We start from the raw sequence: 9,872 nt of genomic DNA, 5'->3' as shown, positions 1-9,872 counted from the left end.
GGAGTATGGTGCTGAGATGTGTGTGCCTCTAGCCATTTTCCCTCTGCCCTACAGTGCCTCCCCCATTCCTCTGCTCTCACAGCCCACGCTCGCAATGTTACATCTGAACAGCAGGCGTGAACAGCTCTTGCAAGAACATGTGCACCTCGGATGGCGGCTCAAACATCTGCTGCTGGTACGCCTGCTGCTGAAGCACTTGATGCTGATTCTGCTGTTGATACTGTTGACTATTACTGGGACGCCCTGAGTCGTCAATCGCGGCGCCAGTTGAGGGGGGCGAAGGCATGTTGAGGAAGCCGCGTAAGATCTTTTCAAAGTCGTCTTGCAGTATCGCTGTAGTTGATGTTGAAGCATGAGCAGGCGCTGGGGCTTTTCCAGCTGTACCGCCGTCGCTGACCCAAGGATGGGCAATGCTTGACGTCGAGCCGTTGTGAATGCTGTCGCTCCCTATGCTCGACGTGTTGCTATCAGGGGTAACAACAGCAGCAGGGTGCTGCCTCTGAGCCTTTTGCTGCTGTTGCACCGGCTGGCGCTGTCGATCCTCCCATGACGCGCGCAGCTGATGTTCCTTCTTGCTGAACTCGATCAAGTCCGCCAGTGGCGGTTTCTCAAAGCCAGGCTTGGGCTGCGCCATGCGGGTGGATTTGAGTGACTCGATCGCGCTCTTGACTGCCCGCTGCTTTTCCGCTATCTCTGGCGTTATGGGTCCCGCGGCTGAATGTACTAGGTCGATCGATAGTACGATGGCAGCGTGGAAGACTGCAAGAAAATGAATCGGTCAGCCAGAAAGGCGCGCTCGAGATGCAACCAGCAAGGCATGCAAACCGCTTCGGGGAACTCACGATGGATGGAGACATACCATAGATTGAGAGCACGGCTCTTGGCGCGCTGCAGTTCATCATAGACTGCTATGATAAACTGCGCCGCCTCGATGCATGTCCGCGTCGAATGAGCGTACATCGGATCACTAAAGCCCCGTCCCATGAACGACCGATTGAGGCGCAGAAGCAGGTGCCATATCTGTTCGTGCGCCAGCACGCGTTGGACAGATGTCACGGGTCGCTGCGTCATAACTGCTTTGAGCCTTTCTCCGCTCTCGCCGGGGAGGTCGAACAAGTAGAACCACGGCAGCGTGTTGAGTATAGATCGCACCTCTGCGTCGGCGTGCATGGCAATCTCATGCGACATGCCTTCCTGGCTGACGCGATCCGTAAAGCGTCGGCAGACATCCGCGAGAAGCAAATGCGTCTCGATGTACGCCCTATCTGTCGGTAACGCAGCATCGATGGGCGGCAGGACACTGAACGGCTGCAAGTCTTGCAGCATCTCGTCTGTCAAATTGGCAGGCAGCTTTGTCGTGAACAGTTTCGGCTGCGCAATGTAGAACTGATCGAAACGTGGCGCGATAGCCCATTCAGGCGTGATGAGACCGAACCACACCTTCCTCCCCAGCTCGCGCCTGGCATGATCACCCGAAGCGAATTCCTGGACTTTTGACATGTGCCAATCTGGCTTGCTCCACGCTGGTAACCCTTTCGTCTGCTCAGCCTCCTCGGCGATCTGCAACTCCCTCGCGTTGACTTCGTCCTTGCCGTGCAGAGGCGTCTGCCACCGCATTGAATCCTCAACAGCGCTGCCGAGCCGGTGCAGGCCCATCGCCGCTGCGCATCGGATCGCCGCGCCCGTCATGAGGAGTGCAGCAGTGATGCGGAATTGCATGTAGAAGAGTGTACTGAGTAGCAAAATTGTCTGAAGCGATGTGATCTTTGGCGCATCCATCCAGCGTGAACGCACCAAGATCCCCTCGGAGAGCTCTAGATAGCGCTTGGACAGCTCGATCCGTTCAGACGGATCGCTGCAGAAGCCGTGCTCCACCACTTCCCGTTCGTCAAGCGCGTACACAACCTGCCCGAGCAACGCAAAGAGAAGCGCCAGCACACTGAGGTCGAGCTGTGGGGCGGCCGAGGGGTTCTTTGCTTCCGCTGTTCTTAGATGGATGCTGTCAACATCGAACGAGCGCCTGACGGAGCCGTAAACTGTCTTCAATAATTGTGATTGTAGGATGGGGCTTGGAAAGTCGCCTGCACGTGTTGGACCTTCGAAAGAGCTAGCTTGTGTTGGGCAGCTGTTGGATAACAGTTGCTTGCGCGCCGCTTGAAGCTTCGACATTTGATTGCGAAGGATCCAGCCATTGCAGCAGGTGTAGAAAGGTTCTAGCTCGGCCTGAAAAAGAGTCAAGAAAATGAAGGGCGGTAATCGTAAAGAAGTCAAGCCATAGGTATTGGCGAACAATTTATGGTGGAATATTGGATGGGCACAACTCACCAGATAGAAGCGCACGGCCCAATCGATAACCGAGTCGCTCGGTAACTGTAACAAAACATCCATGACAGACGTGTCGTCAACCGGCCCATACCAGCTACCGCCGGAGGAATATGCAGAGAGCTGGCTAGCATGAGCCTGGCTAGCCGCCAGGAGCCCATCATTAGACGGAGCCACAGATGCTGTACCAAATTGGCGCGGTACACTGACTTGCACGAGTTTGCCTTGGTTGAAGGAAGAGGAAGGGGAAGCTGAGGAGGACCCGCCACCGCCGCTCTGCAACTTGTCAGCGACCATTGTAGCGATTCGATTGACAATTTTTTCCATCTGGTCGCTGCTCATGTCCCGTAGGTCTATTGATGCGCCTGACGGTGCGATGCCAGAAACATCCGGTGAATCATGGCCGTGAAACGATTGCGATGCACTCGCCGCATGGTGGTTGGGACCCACTCGACGATGACCATGACTGGACGCTTTGCGCGGGGGAGGCAATTCACTGCAGATTGATGCAGTACGATGGCCGCGGATAGAAAAGGTAAGCCGAACCGCAGGAAAAGCTCGTCATGAAACACAACAAAGGCAAGGAACGTACCTGGCACCCGCCTCGCGCCGGTCAACGTAGTAGCAAGTATTGGAAGTCTTTCTTTTGATACAGCCCGAGCACACAGGCTGCTCCTTTAAACACTTGATTTTCCTATTGTAGCAGTTAGTGCAGCTTGGCATGGTCCTCTTGCGTTTTCCTCCGTTTGCATCGGAGGACGACGCCCGTGCTATCTCTCCTGCAGTGTCATCCTCCCCGCCTCGGCCATTTGTTCCTGCAGGCGAGGACGTGGACACGAAGCTGTCGTCGTGTTCCAGGGACTGTGGTGCCGAAGATTCCTCCGTTGGGGCTGGCGGTGGCAGTGCGCGAAAGGACACCTCTGCTGGACCTGAACCAGGCATGATGGTTATCGCCGAGCTGTCTGGGCGGCGTCCTTTGTCGGACGGCGAGTGTCTATCTATTTTTGAGAAACCTCAGCGACCTTGGCTAGTGCCTGCGAGACAGGCACCGATACGAGCGCAGGGCACGGCGTACAAATCATTGTCAGATGGGCAACTCTCCATGTTGTATGACCTGTTCCATTCGGTGTTCAGTGCAGTCTCCATGGATCGGCCGAGTTTCGAGTATTAATTATAGTTGGCTGCGGAGTCGGGGCGGAGCTGACGATTGTTCAGCGGGGCCGCACTTCTTTCTTTCGCATAATGTTTGATCGTGGAAAAAAAGGAAAGAAATCACCCTCGGAACACGGAACTGGAGACTTGGGCCGGCTGAGTGACTTGTGCTTGACTTACTTCTCGCGTCGCCTGTCTCAAAAGATCTCTCCATGTAGGGCTTCTCATCAAAGCATATCCTTGAACTCGTTCGTGCTTGTCCCCGCTTGTAGCAGTACGGCACTCCGGCTGCACCTCCTGCTGTAAAGGCGTTGTGTTATCTTCCGCTTGGAAAACGGCCAAGTCGGAGGCGGCGCTGACCGAAACCACGCAAAGCCTAGACGGATCCGCTCTGTGAACAAGTGAAGGGAGGGCGCAAGGTCCAAATTCCAACAACGCTACCCGCATCACGAACAAAAATTGCATAGGTGATGTCCTATGCACTGCACAGACAAGGAGGCGCCAGGGCTCGTGGCAATGTCGGTGCCTGCCACCGCTGCACGCGCGGTGCGTGGCCTCCTAGGCCGGCCAAGTCACAGTCGAGCAGCTGTCGAGCAGGAAGTGCTCCCCTTCCTCTGTCCGGCGGCCTTCTCCAGTAATATGGCACCGAGAAACAAAGGAAGGAAGTCTTCTGTGCGAAAGGGACATGTCTTGGTACGTCTTTCGACTTGACTTGCAAGGTCGGGCTGGGCTGACTCTCTCCGAAATTCTGCACCGAACAGTCTCCATTCACCTTCGCCTCTTCCTCCAGGGTGACGCTCGACCGTCTCCCACATCGGGCATATACATATTACATCTACTCATCGGCGCCAATGTCGCATATGGCTGTCGCTCGTGTAAGAGAGCCGGAAGAGGCCCGAGTCCATGACCTGAAAGACGACGGAAATGCAGCATCAGCAGCATGGAGGTCCAAAACGACACTAGACAGCCAAGGGCAGCACTGGTACAATTGCAAAGGCAAGGGCAACCCGGAAGAGCCTACAGACATTCCTTCACAGACCCGAGACAGAAATACCAAACATTTCGAGGACCCCATCCTCAATCGCCTTCTTGCGAGAGTGAAAGAGTCCCGGTCTGCCGGGCGAAACTCTTCTGCCTTGTACCAGCTTGCGAAATCAGTCGCACGGGGGTCACCGTCCATCGACAACAGCAGAAGCGCGCTGTTGCCATTAGGTGCAGCGGAGGCAGCAGAGACGGTCGACTCTCTGCTTCACGAGCTCGCGCGAAAGCCTTCTGACTGGGATCCCCGCTTGAACTCCGCAGCGGTATGCCTCGCACTAATCGTCGACATCATGGTCCAAACACCAGAGGAAGCACGAAATGGCAGACTACAGCATGTTCTCGCCAGCTTCGAAAAGCACCAGATGCGGCCTAAGCTTGTGGAATTACGCAGCGTGGTGCAATTTGCCATGTTGAAGAGGCACCTCGAAGATGCGCGCGTGCTTGTTAACTACGCGCTGCAAGATACCGTGGCAGGTGGTGTGCATGCGGCGTGGTTCCGTGCAATGGAGCAAGACTTAGCGATGCTACCCCCCACGCGGTCGCAGGCGCTTGTCGAGGAAGACGAAGAGGAAGCTCGCCTGCATGAACCCAGGAGGCACAAGTGGGGAGCGCTGATCGGGCGTATGCTTGCACCGTATTCCATCTCTACAGCTGCAATTGCACAAGCGCGAGAAGACATCGCCAACAGCGTGCGAAGAGGCGACATAAATGCTCTACGAGACATCCTGACGAAGCTTTATGCGTCCGGTATGGACCTACCCAGCGGTATCGTGCTGCCTGTGCTTCTCGGGCTCTCTTTCGATCCAGCCGACCCGGCCGGATACGGCGATGCCCGCACGCTCAAGGCGATCAGACGCATGCTCGCTTTTTCCAAACCGGCGGCAGACGGGACTGACTCTAAGAGTCTCAGCCGCGCGCAGAGTCGGCAACGCATGCGCATCCTGCGCGTTCTCTGCAAGTATCGCACCGACCACCGCGATGCACTCGAAAGGTGGAAAAGTGCGCGCTCAGGCCGCGGCGAGGCAATGCAGGCGACGCGGCGGGCGGTGCACGACGATGAGACAGGGCAACAGTACGAAAATGAAGAAGTCCAGGAGCAGGAGCAGTGTTCAGATCTAGGGGAAGAGCCGTTGGAAGCGTCTGAGGAAAGCGAAGTGATCCTGGATGAGGAAGAGCAGTATCACGATCTGGACATCAAAGAAGGTCTGCAATGGATGCAGGAAACGGCAGCGGTGCCAATCGCAGACGCTTCGACGAGGCTCTGCTCTTCACTTTCCGCTGAGCCGTCTTCTCGACTGATCAAGCCCAAACTGTCCGCCCGAACAACCACCAGGGCCGCAGCCAGTACCGACTCGCCGATCGCGTACACGTCGGCCATGTATACGACGCGCATCAGGCGCTTGACGCTCGTCGACCGGGACTACGACACGGCGGAGCGGATGCTGCAACACATGATGTCACGCGGGCTCACACCCACACTCTCCCACATTGCGCCGTTCATCGAGGCTCTCGCGCTGGATGGGCGCATGGAAGATGCGCAGCGCGTCAAAGCGGAAGCGAAACAAACGCTCGGCCTACGTCCGGATGTGCGCATCCACGCGGCGCTCATTGCGAGCTATGCGCGTCTGGATGACGAGACGGGTCTGCGGAGGGAGTTGCAGGAGCTGCGCGATGCCAAGCCTGAGCGAGAGGCGCTAGTGATCGTCGAGAACATCCTGGCGGCCAACGCCGCACGCAAGCAGAGAGAACGGCAGAGGCGGGGCGATCGCGCTTTTTTGAAGGACACGGACGTGATACAGATGCCGTCGATCGCACAGTCGCCCGTCGTCTCGTTTCTCTCTGAGCCCGTCGATCCTCCTCGCTCGGAAGGCCCATCGTCTTCACCAACCATGTCGCGTCCGGTCTCTGCAGCGTCGTCGACGCGGCGCGAGCAACTGACCAACGTGCACGTTGCCACGACACACTTCACCGACCTTGTTGCCGACCGCGACCACCTGCGCGCGCAAGGGTTCCTCGCGGACGCGCTCGCTGCGGGTCTGCGACCCGACCCGGCATTGGCGCGCCTTAGCAAGCGGTCAGGCATGCATCTCAGGCGTCTCAAGCGCTTGCTCGGCATGTCGAACCCGAGCTCTAACCCAGCAGCGGATGACGGCGGAGATGCGAGCGTGAAAACGCTCAGGCAAGCACTAGACAGGGCAGTCCAACTGCACCTCTCGAACCAGCTTATCATCCAACGTCGTCTCGTGGCGTGGCACAAGCACACGCCGTGGACAGCAGCCCCAGCCGCCGGAAGAGGACAACGCTCCCGCAGGCAGCAGCAACAGCCGCAAGCGGGGCGTGCGAAACGTCGCGACATCGTGCGCTTCTTGTTCGACTTGATCGACGGGCGCATCGCACGGGCCGGCCTCGCACTGCGAGCGAGCCGCCAAAGCGAGAGCCAGATCTAGAGTCAAGAAGCGGACCGCAAAGCTCAACAACCACCGGGCAGCGAAGGAGCGAAGAAGGGCGATGTAGCATAGCTCACACGCAACTCGGCAGAGCATCAGCACGCGACCAGAACCAAACGAGATGTCACCTTTTGCGTTGTAATTGCGTGGAGGTATCGTTTTTGCAGCATAGAAGCCAAGCAAGGTAGTTACAGAGTGGATGTTACGACGTGCATCTTCTTACAAGGGGAGTATGGGCGAGCATGCGATCCGTAGCGTCTTCACGCCTTGAGCTTCTTTTGCACATCCTCGCCAGCCTGCTGCGCCTGGCCGGCGAGGTCGCTAGCGGCGTCCTGCGTCTTCTGCGCGGCGCTGGTGGCCTGCTTCTGCGCCTGCTCTACGCTACTGCTGGCCTGCCGCTGCGCGCTGCCCGCGGCGTCCTTGGCCGAGTCGGCGAGCTGCGAGACCTTCTGCTCGCCGATTTGAATGTACGACTGTGCGGTCTCGATTGCGCTGGCAGCGAGCCCGCGCGCCTGGTTCACGATACCGGACGCCTGCTGCTGCGCATTCTCCACTGTCTGCTGCGGCTTGACGTACTCGTTCACCTTGCTGAGCGCGTCGTCGGCGAGCTGCCGCGACTGGTTGACCAGGTCAGATAGCGTCTTTTGCGCCTGCTCGGCGGATTGCTGGCCCTGGAGATGCAGAAAAGGAAAGGCGAGAATCCCAGTGTGACAGTCAGAAGAGGCCGGTCGACCGACCAGCATCAGGAACCCCAATAGACAGTCGCTCACCTCCTTGCTGGCCTTGTTGGCAATGTCGCTGGCCTCGTCAGCGGCATGGCCCGCCTGTTTCTGTGCGTCCTTTGCGCGGCTCTTGCCGTGTCCGAGGGCAGAGCTGACGGTGTCCTTGGCGTAAGTGAGCGTGTCGCCAACAAGGTGGGTGGCCTGCTCGACGAGCGAGTTGGCATCCTTGTGCACCTGTGAGGGGAGGTCCGAGGCCTTGTTGGCGTTGTCCTTGGCCGCGTCGGCAACGTTTTGTGCTGTGTTGGACATATTTGTCTGTGAGTAAACGAATCTGTCAGACTGTGTGTTGTGGGGTGCTGACGAGTATGATAGATGCAGGGAGTAGCCGAAGGGAAAGAATAGATTCGTTGCTGCTGCTCTATATATCCTCCGTATTATCTATCCACCCTCTAATCTTGAAACTTTCACGCTCGAGCCACGGCGCTGCCATCCCAATCCACAGATAGATCCCTTCAGATCTCATCGTCCGCAGCACACAGCTTCCTCTCATCCTCCTGTTTCGGCCGTCGGCACTGACGGCAAACCAATGCGCAGAGGTGCAGTGGCACCCTACAACGGCAGGGATAATGGCTAGATGCATACACGTCTGAGCAGCATACGCGTGTGCATATTACATAGTCCACCCCGAGTGATAAGAGAGCGAGGCCCTTAGATGGTCACGTGACTCTCCGTGCGTCACAATCCCCTTTTTTGTCCGCTAAACGTGACCTTTGCTAGGTAAAAGGCTGTAGCCAGTGGAAAGTCCGTGTAATCCGAATCAAGAGCTCCCTCCATGCCCATCGACCAGAGCGTGTACCCAGTGTTACACATCTGCTTGACAATGAAGAAGGGGCCTTCCGCGCGGAGGAGGTTCTTGTCACGGCGCCGTTGACCGCCAGCTTGCCACCATGACCTTCGCCAAACAGGGAGAGCGCGACAGCTGCTGCTGCCGCTCGAAATGAAGTGGCAGGTCGGCGACGCTGCGCGCCTCAGTCTCTCTCCCCTCTCATCGCTCATGTTCGACTACGCTATTTGCACCTGTACGCAACTCATGCTTTTATGAATCTAGCCATTATCCCTGCATTTGTAGAGTGCCCTGGACAGCTTGGGATTGGACTACTGTGAACGCCGATGGACGCAACAAAATGTATTAAAGTCTCTCTATTATTCGTGAACCGTCCATCAACGGAAGACTTTCATCAACGTGCCTCCAAAGAGCCGACCCCGCTCTGCTACTGAACCTTCTCCACAGCGTGACCACAGCACAGGCTCCGGCGACGAGTGATCCGAGGGGAGACCGTACACCCTGGCAACATCGTGCTCGAACAGTGGCATCATGGCTCTAGCTGACAAGATGATCCAGGAGTACGACCATGACCCCTTTTACCTGCGCAAATGGCTCAAGGAAGTGGTCATCGCCCATCGTATCATCGTGCGGGTCTACGATCATCTCTTGTTCTACGTCCTCGGCCCGAAGCTGACAGGCTCGAAAGGTCTGGAAGATTTTACGCTCCTCCGATTCGGTTGACCAGATCCTCACCCTACCCGAAGTAGCCGATTACCATGCCAGCGCGGTTGCCCGCCTCCACCAGGAAGTGGCGAGTGGCAACCGGTATACCACCGTCACTCCCGGCGATATCCCAGACTTACTGGGCCGAGATGATTGCTACTTGTCAGACATCGACCAGGTCGCCTTCGCCTGCTGCAGCGCGCTCCCCGCACCCCAAACCGCTCTGCTCCCGGCCACTCCCGCCACGGTCCACGATTTAGCCTCGGCGTTGCGAACTCTCGTTCCGCACGGCCGTTCACAGCCGCTTTATGTCGGGCGGGCCGAGTGTCCTGTACATGCTTCAACAGTGGCGCTAACCAGGGTCAGCAAGCCCATGACACGAGGAAGCGCAAAACCAGCTCGTAGACGGACCGCGTGATACTTTCCCAGCAGGCCTCGTCCCCTTCACCGTTGCGCTCACACCCCTTCGCCCTCCATCTATCGCCAGTCGCTGACGTTTCCCTTCTCCCTTGCCTGATCCAAGCTCGCCCGGTCACAGCTATCGTAGAATCCGGCTCCACAGAGTCTGTTTCTTCGCACCACCTCGGTACCGCACTCGGCTGGTCCACCACTTGCCTTTGCTGCTGGCTTGCTCGGGTC

General features: G+C 57.5%; 4 protein-coding genes across 4 annotated transcripts; 1 reads left to right on the top strand and 3 right to left on the bottom strand.

The window, feature by feature from the left end:
• Positions 1-97: 97 nt before the first annotated feature.
• K437DRAFT_265140 (uncharacterized protein) lies at positions 98-3,264 on the bottom strand (the record flags this gene model as incomplete). The annotated part of the gene is made up of 5 exons (XM_013384825.1): positions 98-759; positions 843-1,749; positions 1,795-2,223; positions 2,326-2,818; positions 2,915-3,264. 5 exons carry the CDS (start codon positions 3,262-3,264, stop codon positions 98-100), a joined length of 2,841 nt encoding a protein of 946 aa, XP_013240279.1.
• A 449-nt stretch (positions 3,265-3,713) lies between these two features.
• On the top strand, positions 3,714-7,062 carry K437DRAFT_276650 (uncharacterized protein). Its single transcript, XM_013384824.1, has 2 exons — positions 3,714-4,167; positions 4,236-7,062. Exons 1-2 carry the CDS (start codon positions 3,952-3,954, stop codon positions 6,960-6,962), a joined length of 2,943 nt encoding a protein of 980 aa, XP_013240278.1. The 5' UTR covers positions 3,714-3,951; the 3' UTR covers positions 6,963-7,062.
• Positions 7,063-7,085: 23 nt separating this feature from the next.
• Positions 7,086-8,292, bottom strand: K437DRAFT_259906 (uncharacterized protein). Its single transcript, XM_013384823.1, has 2 exons — positions 7,733-8,292; positions 7,086-7,633 (listed from the first exon to the last, which is right to left on the bottom strand). Exons 1-2 carry the CDS (start codon positions 7,991-7,993, stop codon positions 7,223-7,225), a joined length of 672 nt encoding a protein of 223 aa, XP_013240277.1. The 5' UTR covers positions 7,994-8,292; the 3' UTR covers positions 7,086-7,222.
• Positions 8,293-8,342: 50 nt separating this feature from the next.
• Positions 8,343-8,899, bottom strand: K437DRAFT_43432 (uncharacterized protein). The gene has a single exon (XM_013384822.1). It carries the CDS (start codon positions 8,738-8,740, stop codon positions 8,420-8,422), a length of 321 nt encoding a protein of 106 aa, XP_013240276.1. The 5' UTR covers positions 8,741-8,899; the 3' UTR covers positions 8,343-8,419.
• Between the last annotated feature and the right edge of the window lie 973 nt (positions 8,900-9,872).

Source organism: Tilletiaria anomala (assembly GCF_000711695.1).
Source record: "Tilletiaria anomala UBC 951 chromosome Unknown K437scaffold_147, whole genome shotgun sequence".
Classification (NCBI taxonomy): Eukaryota; Fungi; Basidiomycota; class Exobasidiomycetes; order Georgefischeriales; family Tilletiariaceae; genus Tilletiaria; species Tilletiaria anomala.
The sequence above is the reverse complement of the archived record's forward strand: the minus strand, read 5'-3'. Positions and strand labels throughout refer to the sequence as shown.

Excerpts from the sequence above, each read along its gene's own strand:
- K437DRAFT_276650 (XM_013384824.1), top strand. The coding sequence starts at position 3,952 with ATGCACTGCACAGACAAGGAGGCGCCAGGGCTCGTGGCAATGTCGGTG. Across the intron at positions 4,168-4,235 it reads TGCGAAAGGGACATGTCTTG|TCTCCATTCACCTTCGCCTC; the intron begins GTACGTCTTTCG and ends TGCACCGAACAG.
- K437DRAFT_259906 (XM_013384823.1), bottom strand. The coding sequence starts at position 7,993 with ATGTCCAACACAGCACAAAACGTTGCCGACGCGGCCAAGGACAACGCC. Across the intron at positions 7,634-7,732 it reads CCAACAAGGCCAGCAAGGAG|GGCCAGCAATCCGCCGAGCA; the intron begins GTGAGCGACTGT and ends CTGCATCTCCAG.
- K437DRAFT_43432 (XM_013384822.1), bottom strand. The coding sequence starts at position 8,740 with ATGAGCGATGAGAGGGGAGAGAGACTGAGGCGCGCAGCGTCGCCGACC.